Genomic DNA, 20,705 nt, shown 5'->3' on the forward strand with positions numbered 1-20,705 from the left:
CCACTCTTATTGCGGGTATACCTCACAACCTAAGGCCTATTATATGGATTGTAGATCGCGTGATACTATCGTTATTTTGGACATGTCAATGATAATATTTTGTATGAAATTAAACGTCAACCACTAAGCTCTCGTAGGAGGACTTGGGATTGTCATAGAAAATAAAATCTCGCTAACATTATGAATGAGTAATGTATTTTATATTTTATACTTCATGGAATAACTACCAACAAACATCAATTATTCTATATATATCTCAAAGAAAAAAAACACATTTCACTACAATTTATGGATTATCATATGTATTTTCCGTCTATATATGCATGGCTATATTTGTGTTGGTGTGGTTGCCATTTTCATAGTCATTGTTGATCAGCGAATGAAGCAACTTCGATAACGTTACACCTTAGACTCCTCTCTTCAATCTGTCATGCACAATAAACAAACAATGTATTATATGCTAAATTGTAGATTAAATTTTAATAATAGAATAAGGATACGACTATTGAACTTATTGTAGAACATAGTAAATTGAGATAAACGATCAAAATAAATGATAACAAATTAAGAACACGAATACTTTTAGCTTGGCCTCTACAGAAAAACCATTCCCATGGCCCAACATGGGGAAGTAAATCATAATCATCAATACTTGGAAGTTAATATCCAAGTTTGAAGATGAGACGTTACCTAGCTAGGGACTCAATAATTAAAAATGTTGTTCACTTTTTAAGTTTGTTAGAAAAGTACCCTGTTCTAGAAAAATGCACATGTTTATCAAAATTTCTGTAGTAAGTTGAGAATAATATTGACTGACTATAATAATTGATGTTAAAAACAACGAAATTCGGTTATAAATAATTACCTCTAATGTTGAAATTACTCTGAAATGTTCAAAGCACTCTTCAAGCAACAGTTTCTCCTGGCTTGCAACCTTTGCAAGCTCCTTAAACGTTGAAACAGTCTCATGAGCCTGTAAAAGTGTCAACAGTGCTCTCAATAAGTAACTCACGAAATTAAATTTGATATTTTTTGTTCTTATATATAAAAGTGTACATATGGTACCGTGGGCTCTAGAAATGACATCATAGATATGACTGAGACAACCGAATCTGTTGCATGTCTAAGTGCAATCGAAGATATTTGAGGATCCATCTACACACATAAACAGATGATAAATTAATCTAAAATTTTGTCATCAAAATTCTAGCTATTCAAGTTCAAAACTTACTACAAGAAAATTTTCTGTGAGTATTTCAAGTAAGTAACATTTATCATTGTGTTGAATGCTAAGTTGCATGGAAACGGATACGGTAACGGGAAACGGATACGGAATGGAAACGGGAAACGGCAAAACTCAAAAATTCAAGATACGGATACGGCAGAGATACGGCAATATAAAAACATAAAAAAAACATATATTATAAAAAAATCATGGTTACAAAATTGAAAATTCTTAATAATAGACTTATAACTAAACATTTAAAGTTTAAGGATTATATTTATGAAATCTGTAAAACCACAAGGGTGTTACTGCAAATTATTTGAACGTATTCATTAACCAATAGGATGATAGCATTTAGTCACGTCTCCAATCAAAAGGCTCCACGTACGAAAAGTTAACGTGGATTCTAGAATATATATACGCTACTCGAAGATTCTTTCTAGTTTCTACTGCCGCACCATTCGGAAGCATTTCGTCCGATCTCTCATTCTGGAGAATCAAATGGAGTCACACGGCGTCGGTCTCCGCCGTGTTTTGGAGCTCACATTTTGGGTCGCCGGTATTTGGACAATTTATATATATGAAGGCGTTCTTCAAGAGACTGTGTAACTAAGGCTTTTTCCTGAACTAATTCATACTCTTCTTTTTTTTCGTTTTAACCCTTAATATCTGTAATGATCATTAAATTGATTTCATATCTATCAGTCCAATACAAGTTTCGAATTTTGGATTTAATTAGAGCAAACAACTGTGTAAAAAAAATGGAAACTTTTGCAGAAACTTCATAGAAACGTTTCTTGGATACCCGATACGTCACGGAAACGTTTCCATGGCGTTTCCATGGCGTATCCGTTTCCTGACCGTTTCAGATACGGGAACGTCACCCAAAATGGAGTTTCCGTGCTTCTTAGGTTGAATGTGATATAGGGTTTAATATAACGTCACTTGGGGAGAGTATCATCATATTTTACACTTGATTCTAATATAGGCATTGTACTTTCTTTTTTTACCTATATTAGTAACATATTTTATACCCATAATACCAACACACTTTTCTACCTATAATAGCAGTATACTTTTATTTTTCTTATCCATTATAGAAACATAGTTATATTTTTTATCCATAATAGTGACTAATGCTATCAATATGATCAAATTATTTTATTTGTTAATTGTTACATATTACTATTAATCGGTAAAAAAAACTGTGTAATCATGTTGCCATTATAGCCTTTATATGCAAGTACATTGTTATTTTGGGTTACAAAATGCTACTATCTTAAAAGTGTAAGTGTGCTTCTACATATTATGGATAAAGAAATATTGTAAGTACACTATTATTAAAAAACAAAGTATATTATCTATATTAACAGAAAGAGTATAATATGTTATTATTTCTTGCAATTTTTCTTTATATATTCCCAATTTCTTTCTTGAAAGTTTTTTTGGTTCATGATTATATAAGGGCAATTACCTTAGCGCCTTCGATGAGGGGTACCTTACATGCAACACCCTCTAAACAATCTTTTGTCATCGAAACATCCGATATGTGTTTCCTTTCCATGTCTCTCCATGCTTCCAACATCTTCATCTACATGATCACGATGCATATTACATGAGACTAGTAATTAGGATGCATGGTTAAATTAATAGTATTATTATATAATTTATTCTTAAACACGTAAAATACTCACTTGGGAATGAAGTATGAAGTTGAGCTTCATTTCTAACTTCTCTCTCTCCAATCGTAATCTCTTTTGTAACACGGATTGTTGCAACTTCGTGATGTTTTCCCATGCGTGTAGTAAATCCTTCTGTGATCAATCATATCGTAAATTATAAGATCCAAAACAGCTAACATGTTAATTAGAATATATAAATACTAATAATAAGAATATAACTCAGTTAACGTATATAGAACTTCAATATCTCTATATTATAGCCTTTTCATTTGAAGCCCTGTCTATAAGTTAAAAATACGTTCACATCGACAATTAATATTATGGGCCGTGTAGATAAAATTTATGTTGACCATATGGAAAACTTTTTTTAAACTTTATTTATCACTTTAATAAAAATATAATATAAGTAAGTTAACTTGAATGACAATACTATACAATTTCATTCTTTTGCGTGTTACATTTGTCCTTGATTAACACATTTCAGTTGTTAGTACCTATGGCAAACAATTTACCTTAAAATAACGATCCAATTCTAATTTATATATATACTAATTTTGAATATGTCATGACCCATTTTACCTGCTTTATTACCAACTGAATTTTCAACGTTTTATTAATTTGACTCGTTACCAATAAAAACCACCTAAATAAATAAAAATTTACTATAATAATATGTTGACATTGATATTTGATAATGTCAAAGTTTGTAACATACGTACCTTAGCCTTATCATCTAGGGTTTCATTAACAACATTTGCTCTAGCATTGGCATACCTCCACCTCATCCAACTTCCATGCATGATTCTTAACTGATGGACAGTCTCCACCATTCCCATACCCGAACCAATTGGTGACAAACAACCCGGCCCGTTTTTCTTGCTTTTGATCAAATCAAGACCCATATGCAAAAAGTTCTTTTTTCCTGTTTTCGAGGGACTTGTTGGAGGCTTCGAGCTTGAAAACGACGTGCTTGTTGGCGTAGGGGGTGATTCAGGTCGGCCTGGTGATGATCCCCATTTCGATAATGAATTTGCCTTTTTCATCACCTTTTTCATTGCTGATTTTCTAGAGCTCAATGTGGGTGCCATGTATGATGTCAGAGAGTTTGAGATGAACGAAGAGTCCATATCACTACACTCCGAGTCGTCAGAGAAAGAATGATCTGATTTTGGTCGGGAGTATGATCTTCGACGAAGTGCGTTTTCATCTACTGATAATCTTCCAGGCATTATATCTGCATCACAGTCCAGAAAACAATTACGTGACGATTGCTTCCATATAACGTTTTTTGTAAAGGAATGTAATTTATCAAAAAAATTAGAATTTGAATAAGTAGTATTTTGTCACAATTTTAGTCAGCATTAAAAGGAACCAAACTCAATAATAAATATTAAATATATCCACAATTCATTCAACACTATAAAATTTAATGATTTGGCATATCAACACTCAATACAACATACGATTTTGACATTTAATTTCTATAATCCATCAACTCATTAAAATATGCTTAATTGTCGAATCAATATACAATTTCGATCATTTATTTCGAAATAAGGACCCACTTTTTTTCATTTCGTTGTTTAACGGGGCTTCACGTCATCAACTTAGAATACATTGGAATAGTAGCATGTGTTAACATTTTTATGTATGCCAAATAAGCAAGACATGGAGTGGTGGTATGCGAAGAATGTTTTTAAAAGAATAAAAAAATATATATAAAAAAAAAAAAAAAACAACCAATCACAACCCTCACGTAAACTCTCTCTCCACCTTTTCCCGTACTCTTTTTGCTCTCTCATCTCACTATTACGGCGAGTTTTGCTCGGCGCATCCCCTTAGCATGCGCTAGGGGGGGTGTGTTTGAGATGCTAAGGCTTTGGCGAGGATGATGGCTTATGCCACTCTCCTTAGTCTTATTAAGCTACCAGGAGTAACTCTACCATAAGGTGCAATTGGGTTGACGTGACATTATTTTTGATGGATGTTGGAAGACCACACCGACAAGTTAATACCCCATGCAGTGAGGCTTCGCACAAGAGATACTTACCACATCTCTCTCCTACTTCTTCTAGTTCTTGCCTCAATTTACATGCATGTTTGAAACCATATCTAAATAAAAATGGGCCATTTCGGGTAGATCCATATTTGAATCCAGAGGCAAAAGATGAATCCACAACCAGAAGTGATGGATCTGAATTCCTTCAATATTATCTTTATTAATTGTAAAATTAGTTAATATAATCAATAGAAAATAATTAAAATAACCTTTCCATAAATTAAAGTACTTATTAATTTCAAATTTGTCTATAATAAATTATATTTTTTTATACATATTATTTAAAAAAAAAAAAAAAAGTACATTACACTGATCGTCTATCATCCAAGTGTCAAAAAACATTTTCAAACTCTAATTTCATAAATTAACCCGGACCGTCCTTTGTTTGGTTAAAATTTGCACGTTTATCCCTTGTGAGACATGAAAAGACTATATTACCATTGTTTTTTTTTTTTTGATTGTTTATTTTTTTTATTAATTATAATATTTAAAAAATTAAGTAGGCCTTCTTTCTCTCTCTAAAAAACAAAACCCTATATCTCGGTCTCTACCATTTCCCACTGTCATCTCCCTCATATACCCGATTTTCCGACAACGAACCAGACCTAAGAATTGGTGCTCCGTTCTTCTTCTCCCCCACAACCATATCAGTCGAGACCGGAGACCTTTCTCTTTGATCTATCTTGCCCTCTCTCAATCTGCAATTATTTGCTTCAATTTATATATCTTTAGAGTAACTTATATTTTGGTCCTTGTGGTCAATTTGGTACTTATTTCCATTGATATGCATTTCGAGGCTGTGATGTAATTGTTCTGCATCTAACTTCTCCGAGCATCGGTTTTCGGTGAAGGGTGATCCCCTTTGTCCGGTTCCAATCTTGCAGAACTAGGCCAATTATATTATCAAAATTTACAACCTTTTTATAAGTATTATATTAATTTTGTAATGTAAAAAACTCCACACAAATAAGATGGGGCAATTTCAAAGGGGGAGATTTGATTTCCGGCGGGTTCTTTTCATCTCATAACCCTAGCAGCCACTACACACCAGCGGAGCAGGTTTTGTCAGGATTCCAATTGGGGAGTTGTAGATCTAGAAGCCAACGAGGTGTAGTACTTGGGTGAGGGGTTTCTTGGAGTTCACATGGAACGACATCAGTGGTTTGTATGGGACGACGACAATAGTTTGAAGGGGACGACGACCGACTCTCTTAATCGTGCCATTTTTTGTCGCTCTTGCCCTCTCTCTTTAGTATCACATATGTACACATACATAGACTTGTGACTTGGTCCAGTGACACTAGTGGAGAGGAGATGTGGCTGGAGTCGTCGGAGATGCACCGACACATTGAAGAAGAAATAGGGGAGAGAGAGAGAGACGACGTTCTTAGGGACTAAGGGTTGGCCTATTTGTTTTATTCGATAAAGGCAATAAATATTAATTTTTATAACAAACAAACTAATAAATATAAAATAAATCAAGAAAAAATATAAATAAGAAAAAATTTGTCTTTTTATTCAAAGAGATAAAGCGTGCAATTTTTAACGAAACGAGAGACGGTCCAAGTTAATTTTTCAAATTAAGAACTGAACGTACCTTTTGGCACCTGTACAAGGGACGAATCGTGTAATTTACTCTTAAAAAACTAAAAAAGAAAGTTAGGAAAATGAGTATGACTATTTTATAGGTGAGAAGATAATAAGGGAAAATGATGTGGCATATTATTGGTATCGAGAGAATGTAGAATGGATTAGTACTATTGGTCTTAAACTTGCATTGTTGATATGCTAATATAGAATTCAATTAGCTTCAACCCTCCTATACATTTATTTCGCTCTTTATTGATTCGTAAGGGCGAATGCAAAATTTCATAATAAAATGTCATCAGAAATACTAGTAGTTGTATGATAGTAAAAAAAAAATCAAAAATTTTTGCATTGCTTCCGAAAAAATTAAAAACTGCCCCTGCGTCTACGTGCACCATAGTAAAACCGCCCCTATTTTTTCGTAATTAATGCAAACCTTTAGTAGTAATTTATACAAATGTAAAAAGAGGTCCACATTATATTTATATAAAAACTAATAATAATAATAATAATAATAATAATAATAATAATAATAATAATTTTCGTATCTATTTAATTAATTAATTTATATACCTTGTTTAAGTACGCATATTTACTCGATTTCTTTGTATTTAAAAGCATGAAGGCTTAGAAGCAATTTTATCATGAAAAACTGTGGAATCGTTAGCTTTAGGATTCTGCATGGTGTGTATTAATTTATGCAACTTAGCTTAAACATTTTTTTAATTTATATAATAAAATGTTTTTTATGCAAAAAATATAATCATACCGACTAAAATATGTAATGGTTACTTGGGTGTGGCATTGGTTATATATATTTATTCAATAATATTTTACTTTTTATTAATTAATTATGTATCAATGTTTCAAACTTTTTTCTCAATTTATACGACAACACTTTTTTGTACTAATTTGTTCAATAACTATGTTACCAAACCGCTAAATTAAATAGTTTTCCAAGAAAATATTGAATCTTTTAAACCAATAATAAACAGTTGCAATGATTCTATGAAAAAAGTCATGTTAATTATCATCTATATAAAATAAAAAAACGCGTGTCGTCAAAATATTATGTAGATGTAACTACGAGTGTATGACTAAAATTTAAAACTTTAAACATATTAATATTAACGCTAAAACGGAAGGAGATGAACATACCTGTGAGCTTTCCTCTACTTCCGTCATCAGATGAGGTTGGTGAAGAAGAAGTCGATGATCTTCCGGGGAACCTGAATTTCCCGGTGTATCTCATCGACCCACCTCCGAAAATGGGCTTATGATTCTCCTTCAAGTTGTTTTGTTTCTTAGGATCGTTCTCAAACCGACTAAACTCCGAACAGCTTCTTTGCTTAAGAAACTTCGGACCAACGCCATCTTTTTTCCGATCGTCTCCAAGGTAATCAGCCAGCGTCGTACTGGTGGCACTGGCAGTGGTGGTGGTGGTGGCGGTGGCGGTGGTGGATATGTTTTCATTGTGGGATTTTGATGAGCGAGGAGTGGAAGAAGGCCAAACTCCACGAAGCAATCCAGTACTGTTTTTTAAAGATGATTTTGGTTTCTGGCTGTGGTGGCGATTGGGAGAGAGAGGGTGGTTGTTATTCGGAGACGGCGGTAAAGATTGTGGTGGTTCGGCGGCGGAGACGGGTGAAAGGTATCGAGATTTCACAGTCCGGGATTTTTCCAGTCGAGGGTTATCGGAGATCGTCATGGTTTGAGAGAAAGAGAGAGAATAGAAACTAACATTCCCTCTGATACCGGCGGCTAAATAGATACGGTGCCGGCGCCATGTAAAGTTACGTAAAGGTCCTTGTGGCTGGAGAGTATTGATGGATGTTTTAGGGGTATTGTTGGGATTTAAAGTTTGAAGAGAGTGAGTCAACGTAAAATGAAATTCGTGTTTGGAAGGAGCCACTTGGGAAGTTTAGAGAACTTCGTACTTTTTTGATATGCAGTGCCGGCATATCAGTTTCCTGGCCACCATCAGGGACATGCCACGTGTACATTTATTTTCAAAATACTAGGAAGAATGTTTTGTACTTCTACATATAAAATAATATAATCAAAATAATACTAATTTGAAATTAAGTAATCTCTCCATATGAATAAAGTATATGAAATATTAATTAACATTTTATAAAATTTATAAAATTATCACTTCGGAATCTGGCATTCATGAGCATCTGTCACCATTCCGGAGTTATGGTGGTTGTTAGGAATCGAGTCTATAATCTGACATTATGTTTATTACTGCTTAAATCGTAATTAATGTTTAGATAGTAAAAAAAATTTTGAGTTTGTATAAGGAATTTCTTTGAGTATGAGTTTTTAATGGAATGTAATGACAACGAATCGAATAATTTAGGGAAAATGTTACGGTAGCCCCACTGACTTACAAGTTTTGGTTTAAAAGGTCCTTTATTTTATTTTTTGACTTTAGAAGGGCATAAAATAACATTTAACCGGCTAATTAGGCCATTTTTTATAAAATGAAGGGGTCACCCGGTGACCCCAGTCCCAATCAGCATTATTTCTTGGACATGTCATTAAAAGAAAGTCAGGTCATTAAACTAAATCATATGCCACGTGTTAGTGTATCGATAAATGACACCAACCCTTCCTCTCCAAGTAATTTTCGTCTTTAATCGGTTTCATCTACCAATATCTTCTTTTTCTTCTACTGTTCATCCAAAAATCAAACCTGGATTTTTTCTATGGCCCTCTACATGAAGATAGATCTTCATTTTGTTGGTTTGTTTACGAGGTATCAAGTGATCGGTTACTCAGATGGAGTGGAGCAAAGGTTTGAGGATGTGGATTTTACTGGAATGGACAAAAACGAATTTCTAGTGTTCATTCAGAGATTCACAAACGAGACATGTGTTGATGTGTACTTTTGCATGCCTGATATTGAGTTCCCTGAAGGACTGAGGATAATAGCAACTGAGAAAGACTACCAGGAGTTTATCGAAGTAGGGTACGATTCTGGTTGTGTAATTTCTGTGTACATGGATCATGTTGGTGTTCATGTTCATCAATGGATTGTTGATGAGATGGCTGAAGTATGCACCCCCGAGGACAAGTTTTCTGGTGTAGGTGAAGTAGTAGAAGAGTTAAATGTTGAGACAGAAGGAGGCATTGACCTAGATGAAGTACAAGTGCAAGGTGATTTGGACGATAACATTGAAGATGGAGATTACATCCCCATAAACAAGACCTTGAATGATGTATTTTTGAACAAGCTCTGCCCCAAGGAGCAGCCAACTCCAAACACTCCACCTCAAGAGGATCCATCTCATGAAGATCCATTTGATCAGATGGATGAACACGGACCAATTCATGAGGAGGTAACAGCTTTTAATGAAAATGTTCATTGGAAAAAACAAAAACCTGTGTTAGGAATGAGATTTGAAAATCCTAAACAATTAAAACATATGTTGTGTAATTATGTTGTTGCTAAAGGATATCAATTGTGCTACAAAATAAATGATAGTAGGAGGCTTTTAGTTAAATGTTGTTCAGGGCGATGCAAGTTTAGATTGTGGGCTTCATGGATGAGTGAGGAAAATTCTTTTCAGATTAAGTCTCTTATAGATGACCATAATTGTGTTAGAAATTTTAAAATGGGGTCAATTGTAAGCTATGCATGGATTGGTAGCCATTTCACATCCAAATTTTTACAAAAACAAAAAATGAGTGTTAGGCTACTAAAGGAAGAAGTAAAACAAAAATTTGGAATTGATGTGAGTATGGGACAGTGTAGAAGAGCAAAGAAATATGCAATTGAACTTATTGAAGGTGCACTAGTTGAGCATTATGCCAAGCTTTGGTCATATGGTGAAGAGATAAGAAGATCCAATAGGATCAACTGTCAAATTGGATGTCAACAGTATGCCTGATGGGAAGACATATTTTAGTAAGTTTTACATATGCTTTGAGGGGCTGAAACAAGGTTGGAAAGGAAGTTGTAGAAGAGTAACAAACCTAGATGGTTGTTTCTTAAAGGGATTATGTAGTGGAGAATTGATATGTGCCGTAGGAAGAGATGCTAACAATCATATTTTCCCAATAGCATGGGAAGTTGTGTCTGTGGAAAATAAAGAAAATTGGAAATGGTTTTTTGTAACACCCAAAGTTTGGAAAGCCAAGAAAAGAAAGAAAACCCCAATTTTTAAAGGGAGACTCAGCGAGTCCGAGCGGGATCCGGGTTGAGGTGTGAGCGACCGACTCGGCGAGTCGGCCAAGGTGACTCGGCGAGTCTGGTCTGAACGAGGAAAACCCTAAATCCGGGACTTAGAGCCTATTTAAACGTCTTATTCTCCTCCCTAGGGTTCCTCTGCTGCCTCTCTACCCCAGAACACCAAACCCTAGCCACCATATCCGTTTTTGAGCTAGATCTTGCCTTGAAGAGTGCACTAAAGCTTGGAGAAGGAAGAAAGGCCTTGGAGGTGCATGAAGGGACTGTAGATCCGGGATTGAGAAGACATTTCAAACCAATTGGACGTAATAAGCTGTTGCTTGGACTCCCTTTGCACCTAGATCTATTCTTATGAGTGAGTTTTGGACATTTTTGGTATGATATGTAACCATTTCGAGTTAGAGGTCCAGATCTGAGGTTGCTACCTCAGATCCATGCTTGTTTTGGTCTAGAATCCCCTAAAGTATCAGCCCTTGGTAGGTTGAAGAAGTATGTCTGCCATAAACCCTAGTTTGAATGTGTTTTGAGCCTAGATCTCTTAATCTACACGTAAAGTTTGCCACTTTACGTGGGGGATAGGCCTTAGAAGTATGGATCTATGAGTTGGAAGCCCTGTTTGGCTCGAAAAGCCACTGCATGGATTAAGGACTGAATAGACTCGGCGAGTCCTTCGAGTGGACTCGGCGAGTATCTTGAAGATGAGGAGGAACTCGACGAGTGGGATGAACAGCTCGTCAAGTCGGATGAAGTTAGGCATGAACTCGGCGAGTTGGAAGAACAACTCGACGAGTTGGTTGAAGATTGCCTTGTGCTCGGCGAGTCTGTTCTTAGACTCGGCGAGTCAGGCCGCGTAGTCCCAAACCCTTCGAGTTAAGACTCGAATTAGTGAGTCGGGTGGAGACTCAGCGAGTTGGACAGGTCAGGACTCGGAAATAGTTGACTCGGCGAGTCATGGACTGACTCGGCGAGTCTGGTCGCGAATAGAAGGACCCTGAGCATATGAACTCGGCGAGTTATTAGGTGGACTCGACGAGTAGGGTTGACCTGGAAGGTTGACTTTGACCAGGATTTTGACCTTGACTAGAGTTGACCTAGTTGACCTTTGGAGGTCAGTTGGACTAAGTGTTATTTTGGCATTGGTAGCTCGAGGAGCTAGTGGAGCAGCAGTTCGAAGTCAGAGGTCAAGTAGCAGTCAAGGACTAGCAATATCAGTTCAGCAGTCTCAGGTGAGTTTCCCTTCAGTAGGAACGGGTCTAAGGCCACAATGCTGGCCCGTTCAGTTAGCCGTAGTTTCTGGACTTCGGTCTAATGCAGTAGCTAGTATGTTTGACGCCTCCGTGGCTCAGACAGGATTTATGTGTTTATGCTAGTTGATATGTTTATGCTATGTTCAGTCAGCTTCGGACTTCGGTCCGATGTAGGGGACAGAGGTCCCAGTCAGCTTCGTACTTCGGTCCGATGTAGGGGACAGAGGTCCCAGTCAGCTTCGGACTTCGGTACGATGTAGGGGACAAGGTCCCAGTCAGCTTCGGACTTCGGTCCGATGTAGGGACAAGGTCCCAGTCAGCTTCGGACTTCGGTCCGATGTAGGGGGCAAGGCCCCAGTTAGTCCGGACTTCGGTCCGATGCAGTGGGCAAGGCCCAGTATGTGCTTTATATGTTATTGTGTGGTATGTGGTAGATTGGGGGAGCTCACTAAGCTTCGTGCTTACGGTTTCAGTTTTGGTTTCAGGTACTCGGTTTTCAAAAGAGGAGCTCGGGAAGGTTGCAGTGCACACACCATAGTCAGTTAGCCTGGGGATATTTAACTCTGATAATGAGATTATGTTTTGAATTAGTACTCTAAAAATTATGTTATGACTTATGATACAGTTTTGTAAATACGGTTTTAGTAATGTTTTAAAAGAAATTTTTAGTCGTGATTTTTGGGTCGTTACATTTTTGGAGAATCTTCAAGATGATCTAGAATTTGATGATGGTAGTAGTATCACCTTGATGTCAGATCAACATAAGGTAAATCACTTATTATACTTCATATTTCTTGTTAATAAATTTCCATTTTCTTAACATATGAATTTAAATTGTATAGGGGCTGTTGGAGGCTGTGAAGGAAGTAATGCCTAATGTTGAACACAGACAGTGTGCAAGGCATATTGTTGCCAATTTTAGGAAAAGGTTCAGTGGTGTGCATTATGAGAGGATGTTTTTGAAAGCTTGCAAAGCATCAACTGAACCTTTATTCAATGCAGCAATGAAGGAAATACAAGTACTAAATCTTGCAACATTTGACTACCTTATGGAAAAGAACCCAAAATCATGGAGTAGAGCTTTCTTTAGAGAGGGGAGGATGTGTGATGCAGTTGAAAATGGAGTATTTGAAAGCTTCAACAATGTCATTAGAGATGCAAGGAAAAAACCAATAATCACAATGTTAGAAGAAATTAGGTTGTATGTTATGGAGAGGCAATTCAATCTCACCATCAAAGGTTGTTCATGGCCTGATTATAAACCATGCCCAACCATTATAATCCTATTGAATCAGTTGAAAAGAGCTCAAAGGTTTTTTCTTTTCTATTAATACTTTATTTAGTTTTTCCACAATACACCCTAACTTTTATACCATTGCATCAGGTATTGGCAGGTTTTACCTACTGGTTTAAACCAATTTGAAACAAGGAATTTGGAAGAGTCTTACGTTATGGATGTAGATAGGAAAACTTGTTCATGTAGAGTGTGGCAACTAAATGGGTATGGATGTGTGCATTTAGTTGCAACAATCTCATACCTTAACAGTGATGTTGGCAATTATGTGGATCCAATGTACTATGGAGCAATTTATAAGAACACCTACAAGTATCCTATGTGTGGGATGAATGGTAGCAACATGTGGTCACCTACTAAATTCATTCCACCTTTGCCACCATTGAAAAGAAAAATGCCAGGTAGACCTAAAGTTAATAGAAGAAAGGATTCAAGTGAAAGGGGTGTTATACATACTGTGTCAAAGGTTGGGAAAAAGATTATGTGTAGTGTATGCAAACAAGCAGGACATAACAAGGTTACATGTTCTAAATCTGAAAAGCTAACAAAACTAAAGGTAAGGAAAAGGAAGAGATCAGATGTTATTGATGGGGAGGGAAGCAGTGCTAAGAAGGCAAAAGGTATGACAGATGAGGAAGGGGGGAGGGGTAATAAGGGCATTAATGGAAAAGTTGGGGAAGGAAGCAGTGGTAAGAAGGCAAATGATGTTATAGATGATAAAGGGGGGAAGGGTAAAAAGGGCAGTAATGGTAATGTTGGGGAAAGAAGCTGTAACACCCAAAGTTTTGAAGACCAAGAAAGGAAAGAAAACCCTAAGTTTAGGGGTCGACTCGGCGAGTCCGAGCGGGATCCGGGTTGAGGTGTAAATGACCAACTCGGCGAGTCGGCCAAGTGGACTCGGCGAGTCTGGTCTGTGCAAGGAAAGCCCTAAAATTGGGACTTGGAGCCTATTTAAGCGCCTCATTCTCTTCCCTAGGGTTCCTTTACTGCCCCTTTCACCCAGAACATTAAACCCTAGCCGCCATATCCTCTTTTTGAGCCATTTGTTGCCTTGGAAGGTGCATTAAAGCTTGGAGAAGGAAGAAGGAACTTGGAGGAGCAAGAAGGGACTATAGATCTGGGATTGTGAGTTTATTCTGAGCATTTGGAGGTAATAAACTAGTTCTTGGACCCTTTTTGCACCTAGATCTATGTGTGGTTGTTGGGGCTTTTTATCCATAATGTTATTATTTTGAGTTAGAAGCCAAATCTGAAGTTGCTACTTCAAATCTAAGCATATTATGGTCTTGAGAAGCATAAAGTAGCAGCCCTTGAGTTGATTATGGAGCCTCCTTGCCTTAAACCCTAGTTTATGGTGTATTTTGCCTAGATCTCCTTCTCTACATGTAAAGTTTGCAACTTTACGTGAGGAATAGGCTTGGGAAGGGTAGATCTACAGATTTGAGTCCCTGCATGACTCAAAAGTCCTCTGCATGTATGAAGGACCGGATGGACTCGGCGAGTCCTTTTAGTGGACTTGGCGAGTAGCGTGAAGATGAGGAGGAACTCGACGAGTGGGATGAACAGCTCGTCGAGTCGGATGAAGTTGGGCATGAACTCGGCGAGTTGGAAGAACAACTCGGCGAGTTAGATGAAGATTGACTTGTACTCGAGCAGTCTGTTCTTGGACTCGGCGAGTCAGGTCGCGGAACCCCAAACCCTTCGAGTTGAGACTCGAATCAGTGAGTCGAATGGAGACTCGAAGAGTTGGACAGGTCAGGACTAGGAAATCGGTAGACTCGGCGAGTAGAGTCGCGAGTGGAAGGACTCTGAACTTATGAACTCGACGAGTCAGTAGGGTGACTCGACGAGTAGGGTTGACCTGGAAGGTTGACTTTGACCAGGACTTTGACTTTGACCAGAGTTGACTTGGTAGTCTTTCGGGGGTCAGTTAGACTCAGTGTTGCATTGTTATTGGTAGCTCGGGGAGCAGGTGGAGTAGGAGTTCAGAGAGTTGTCGGGCAGCGGCTAGTGAGATCATCAGCAAGTTCAGACAGTGCAGGTGAGTTTCCCTTTGTGTGAATGGATCTAAGGCCACAATGTCAGCCCATGTAGTTATGAGTAGAAGACCCGGGGTTAGCCCTAGGCACAGTATGCTAGTATGATATTCGGGACGAGGTCCAATGATAGAGGGCGGGTGCCCAAGGAATGGTTTATATGATAGTTTATACTTGTTGTCTGTGTGATACCTGTATGTGCCTGGTAGGGAGGTAAGTGTGGGCGAGGTCCCGTATCTCACCAATAGGAGAGTGTGGATGGTGTTCCACATCTCAGTAGCAGCAGATCAGGGGCGAGGCCCAAGTTAGGGAAGGAGTGAGGGTGGGCTGGGCCCATACCTCACTATCAGCAGGAGTATGGACGGGGTTCCATGACTCATCAGTAGCAGGACAAGGGCGGGGCCCAGAGATAGGCGAGGCCTTAGGACCAGATCAGTTAGTATGTGTTGAGCTTATGTGATGTGATGTGATATGTTTATGTGCTATTATATGTTAGTGGGCGAGGACCTATGACAGGCGAGGCCTAAGTGAAACAGATCTGTATCCGAGCGGGGCTCGAAGACATGCGGGGCCTGGAGCGGCGGGGCCATTGTAGCGGGCGAGGCCCGAGGTAGGGGCGAGGCCCAGGATAGTGGGCGTGGCCCAGTATGTGCAGTATGTGGTTATGCATGGTATGTGGTAGGGTGGGGAACTCACTAAGCTTCGTGCTTACGGTTTTCAGTTTTGGTTTCAGGTACTTCCGGTAGCGGAGGGAGGAGCTCGGGGTGATCGCATGGCACACACCATAGTTTAGACAGCCTGGGAATGTTTACTCTGATAACGAACATGTATTTTGGAAACTAATACTCTGTTTATGTTTTGAAATGATGAATTTGCTTAAAGTAATGTTTTATTAAAAGAAATTTTTTAGTCTTGAATTTTAGGACATTACAAGTTGGTATCAGAGTCTTGGTTTGAGGGATTCGGACATGCTCCCGGGTGTGTCTGAACTCAAACCGAGGAATTGGTATAGAAGTTTTCAAAATGAAAAGACAGTTTTGTAAAAGAGAGTTTTGGGAAAGAAAACAGTTTTAGAAAAGCAAAAATAACTCAGAAAGGAAAGAACTTTGAAAAGAGAAAAAGGGTGTGGTGCATGCAATCAACCGAGCTCAAGTAAGTACCCCAAAATACCCATACAAGTTTATGTTATGATTATCAGTTGATAGAACAGCATGCTAGATTAGGACTAAGGATCTAGGGATGATGCCTTATGTGCCTATTATATGTGCTTTGAGCTGCATGATAGTGCTGATTAGACAGTAGTAGGATAGCCTGTTTAGGTTATGCCTGAGTTATGAGTTTGTGTTGCATGCTAGTTCAGATTTTTGCTATGTGTGTATGATTGCTTGAGTATGTTGTGGTTAGATTTTCCCCTTGTCTGAATGTTGCTTGCTTTGTGCATTGTGGGATACTGAGTGATGGGAGTTAGCCATTAGGTGGATACGGCACGTAACATGTGATCAGGGTTGAATAATCTCAGAGTGCTGGATTTGACCCTATTTCGCAGCTCTCGTTTGAGTCCAACCGTTGTAGGAACGAGTCTTTTACTCGAAGGATTATCTGAGCCTCGTCACATGTGATGGTATCCAGGTGATGGCTAATTGGCATCACAAGGAGACCTTCAGCAGCTGAGGACTGGTTTGAGTTGAGTCAGAGGTTTCCCTAGGGTAAGCCTAGGATGAGATAGTGCTGGGAGCAGTATTAGTGGATAAGGGACCTGGTGGAGTCAAAGCAATTCCTAAGGAAAGTACGAATGGATGTGGAAGGTAGTATGGGCCCGTACTACTGAAAGCAGAGGATTCGTACTCGATTCGGGAAAGGCCGAGACAAGACCGGGAACCTGGTAGGGTGTGTTTGGTCTCGCATCAGTGATGAGTATTCTGATAGTGGATGTATTATATTTTCAGTATGGTGACATTGCGAGAGAGACCAGCAGGCGGATCAGGCACCAGAGAGGGATCAGGCTCGGGTTTAGGGGCCGAGCAGCTCAAGGAGCGAACGAGGGAGTTGATATCCGCCGAGGTTACGCGTAGTATTCTAGATCAGACTCCTGTGATCTTTGGCACGGTCAAGGAGGGTATATTGGAGATTTTGGATGAGAGGCTGGGAGCCTTCCGTACTGAGATGATGACTTTGATGGGAGCGCGTACCTTGACATTTCGGGAGTTCAGGGCTTGCGGGGAACCAAATTATCATGGGGCTAGGGACCCCATCGCTAGCAGCAGATGGTTGGCTTATGTTGCCAACGCATTCCGTACGAGCCGGTGCCCTGAGGGGTACAAGGTCCGACTCGCTTCCTGTCTTCTAAAGGACAGAGTGAGGGATTGGTGGGAGGAGATTGGTCATGCCTTAGGGGATGATGCCGCGTTGGACGCGATGACTTGGAGCGATTTCTAGGCCAGTTTCAGGGCGGAGTTTTCGCCGATTATTGAGGTGCAGCAGTTGGCACGGGAGTTTCAGGATTTGACGCAGACCACTGAGACTGTGGCGAAGATCACCGCCAAGTTCAGGGAGAGGGCTCTTCTGGTACCGCAGTATGTCGCGGATGAGGAGATGAAGAAGGCCCGATACCATGAGATGTTGAGGGATGACATCAGGGAGTTCGTGAGCAGATCCAGCTGTAAGACGTTGGAAGATATGATTTCTCGGGCTAGAGAGAGGGAAATTGATTTGGAGTAGATCTGGAAAAGGAAGCCGGATGAGGTTCAGGTAGCTACAGGTTCGGGCAAAAGGCCCAAGGGATCGGATTCGAGGTCGAGGGATTATCAGGACCGCAGCCGGTGCGGAAAGTGTGGCAGGGCACACGGGGGCATCTGCAGGAGTGGTAGCGGTGGTGAGTCTGGCTGTTTCAAGTGCGGTCGGACTGGTCATTTCAGCAGGGATTTTACTGTTACCACCTCACAGGGATCAGACCTGTTATGTTTTCACTGCAACCAACGAGGCCACAAGAAGGCCCAGTGCCCCAGTTTGTTTTCAGCAGGGCGGGTGGTGACACCTGCCCCTGCAACTTTGGGGATCACAGACGGCCGTCAGGGCCGTGCAGAGGCGTCTGCGGTAGGAGGCAGAGCTCTTCAGATGACTACCTTGGAGGCGCGATCAGCACCGGACGTTGCATGAAACGACCCAAAAATTTCGTTTTTCAACATAACCAAAAACCATAATCTGAGTGTCATATCATAAACCATACATGATGTATCTCAAAAGAATAATAAAAACACTGTGCGGAAAACTGTATCATATCCATGTCATATAAAAATCAAGAACCAAATCAACTCCCAGGATAAAAGCTGAAGCTGTGGTGTGTGCGATGCCATCATCCCGAGCTCTTCCCTCTACAAGCGGAAGTACCTGAAACCAAAACTGAAACTGTAAGCACGAAGCTTAGTGAGCTCCCCCAAACTACCACATACCAAACAATACATATAAATCACATATTGGGCCTTGCCCACTGCATCAGACCGAGGTCTGGAACTAGCTGCATCGGACCGAAGTCCGGAACTGACTGGGACCTTGTCCCCTGCATCGGACCAGATTCCGGAACTAACTGCATCGGGCCGAAGTCCGGAACTAACTGCATCGGACCTAAATCCGGAACTGACTGCATCGGACCGAAGTCCGGAACTAACTGCATCGGACCGAAGTCCGGAACTGACTGATCATGACATAGCATAACACATAACAACTATTATAATCACACATACTGCATACTGCATCGGACCGAAATCCGGAACACATACACGAATATGCTTGAATCACAAAGACATCAAGCACTCTAGCTACTGCATCAGACTAAAGACCAGAACTACTGATAATTACACGGGTCGGCATTGCGACCGTAGACCCGTTCCTACTGAAGGGAAACTCACCTCGTGAACTGGCTGCTGAGTGTATGGCTCTGGAAGCTAGCTGCTGCTGCTCCGGTATCTCCCCGGCTACAAGTTCATAAACACACTCAATCAAATACTAAACACTGCACTGGGTAAAATGACTCTTTTACCCTTGGTCAAAGTCAACTCTCAGATAAAGTCAACTCTCGGTCAAAGTCAACCCATAATTGACTTGACTCGCCGAGTTGGGCCGCCAACTCGCCGAGTCCCTATTCTCACTCCTCGACTCAACTCGCTGCTACTCGTCGAGTATGGCATCGACTCGACGAGTACTCTCCCGATCCAAGAACTCAGACAATCTTCATCCGACTCGCCGAGTCCTATGAACAACTCGACGAGTTGTTCTTGAGCTTAAGAAGATTGCCTTGGACTCGCTGAGTTGTATGAACAACTCGCCGAGTCCCCCGATTACTGAGTCTACCTTCAAACTCGCTGAGTCCACTCCCTTACTCACTGGTCCCACTCGATACCGCTCGAAAGGAAGAAACCGGGGACTCGCGACTAGACTCGCCGAGTCGTTCTTCCGACTCGTCGAGTCACTGCCATGCAACTATTCTACACTCGATTCTGATCGAATCCAGTACATACAAATGATAGATCTGAGTCCAATAAGCTGATTTACCACGTAAAGTTTCCAACTTTACGTGTACAAACGCATGAACAAGGGAGTAAATGCTAAAAGATGCTTAAAAGGGGTAGATCTAGGGTTAATGTGCAAAATAGCTCCATAAAGGCAATAGATCTGGGCTCTACAACTCCTAAATGAACAGATCTAAGGTTATCTCGGCATAAGAGAGCTTCCATATCAACATAAGGCTTTAGAAAGGCATAAACAAGATCTAGAAAGGGTTTCAAAGCATAAAAGGGAAGGAAATCTGAAGAATACCTCAAAGAGCTGTTGCTTTCCCTTGAATCTCTGCTCTACAATCCTTCTCCTTGCTCCTTTCTTCTTCTCCTTTTTCAAGCCTTCACAATTAGCACACAAAATCACTTAGAATCGCTCAAGAACGAATTAGGGTTTTCTCACAGCTTTAGAGGGTGAAGGAGGCGGGATTGGGGGCTATAAGGTGGCTTAAATAGTGGGCAACCCGGAGATTTAGGGTTTCTCCCAGACGGGCAGACTCGCCGAGTCCAGAATATGGACTCGCCGAGTCGCCAGCTAATCACGTGCTCGAAATCCCGACCCTACTCGGCGAGTCAGGCTATGAACTCGCCGAGTCCCTCTTGCAAAACTTCAAAATAAATACCAAGGAATTACCATACCGGACACGGGTCGTTACATTGCAGGTATGCGATTTCTATTTTCATTTCTTTTATTTGTGCATGATTATATTGTTATGGTTCTGCATCATTATCAGTATGAGTATTTTATTTTTGAGCGGTTGATTGTGATCGAGTTATATGTCATCTGCATACCTTGGATATTCGAATGGTAGTGAGGGGATATGCCCTAT

At 40.0% G+C, this 20,705-nt stretch overlaps 2 protein-coding genes and 1 long non-coding RNA gene across 3 annotated transcripts; 1 reads left to right on the plus strand and 2 right to left on the minus strand.

Annotated features, from left to right (window-relative positions):
• Window positions 1-362: 362 nt before the first annotated feature.
• LOC111899726 (QWRF motif-containing protein 3) lies at window positions 363-5,229 on the minus strand. The gene is made up of 6 exons (XM_023895579.3): window positions 3,627-5,229; window positions 2,920-3,039; window positions 2,700-2,816; window positions 1,066-1,155; window positions 866-973; window positions 363-425 (listed from the first exon to the last, which is right to left on the minus strand). Exons 1-6 carry the CDS (start codon window positions 4,134-4,136, stop codon window positions 363-365), a joined length of 1,008 nt encoding a protein of 335 aa, XP_023751347.2. The 5' UTR covers window positions 4,137-5,229.
• A 7,514-nt stretch (window positions 5,230-12,743) lies between these two features.
• LOC128133503 (uncharacterized) lies at window positions 12,744-16,706 on the plus strand. The gene is made up of 4 exons (XM_052770970.1): window positions 12,744-12,761; window positions 12,838-13,307; window positions 13,380-14,059; window positions 16,681-16,706. Exons 1-4 carry the CDS (start codon window positions 12,744-12,746, stop codon window positions 16,704-16,706), a joined length of 1,194 nt encoding a protein of 397 aa, XP_052626930.1.
• A 1,873-nt stretch (window positions 16,707-18,579) lies between these two features.
• LOC128133858 (uncharacterized) lies at window positions 18,580-20,503 on the minus strand. The gene is made up of 3 exons (XR_008232169.1): window positions 20,138-20,503; window positions 19,231-19,296; window positions 18,580-18,712 (listed from the first exon to the last, which is right to left on the minus strand). It is a non-coding gene; the product is annotated as an uncharacterized LOC128133858 (long non-coding RNA).
• Between the last annotated feature and the right edge of the window lie 202 nt (window positions 20,504-20,705).

This window comes from Lactuca sativa, chromosome 4 (genome assembly GCF_002870075.4).
Source record: "Lactuca sativa cultivar Salinas chromosome 4, Lsat_Salinas_v11, whole genome shotgun sequence".
Taxonomy (NCBI): Eukaryota; Viridiplantae; Streptophyta; class Magnoliopsida; order Asterales; family Asteraceae; genus Lactuca; species Lactuca sativa.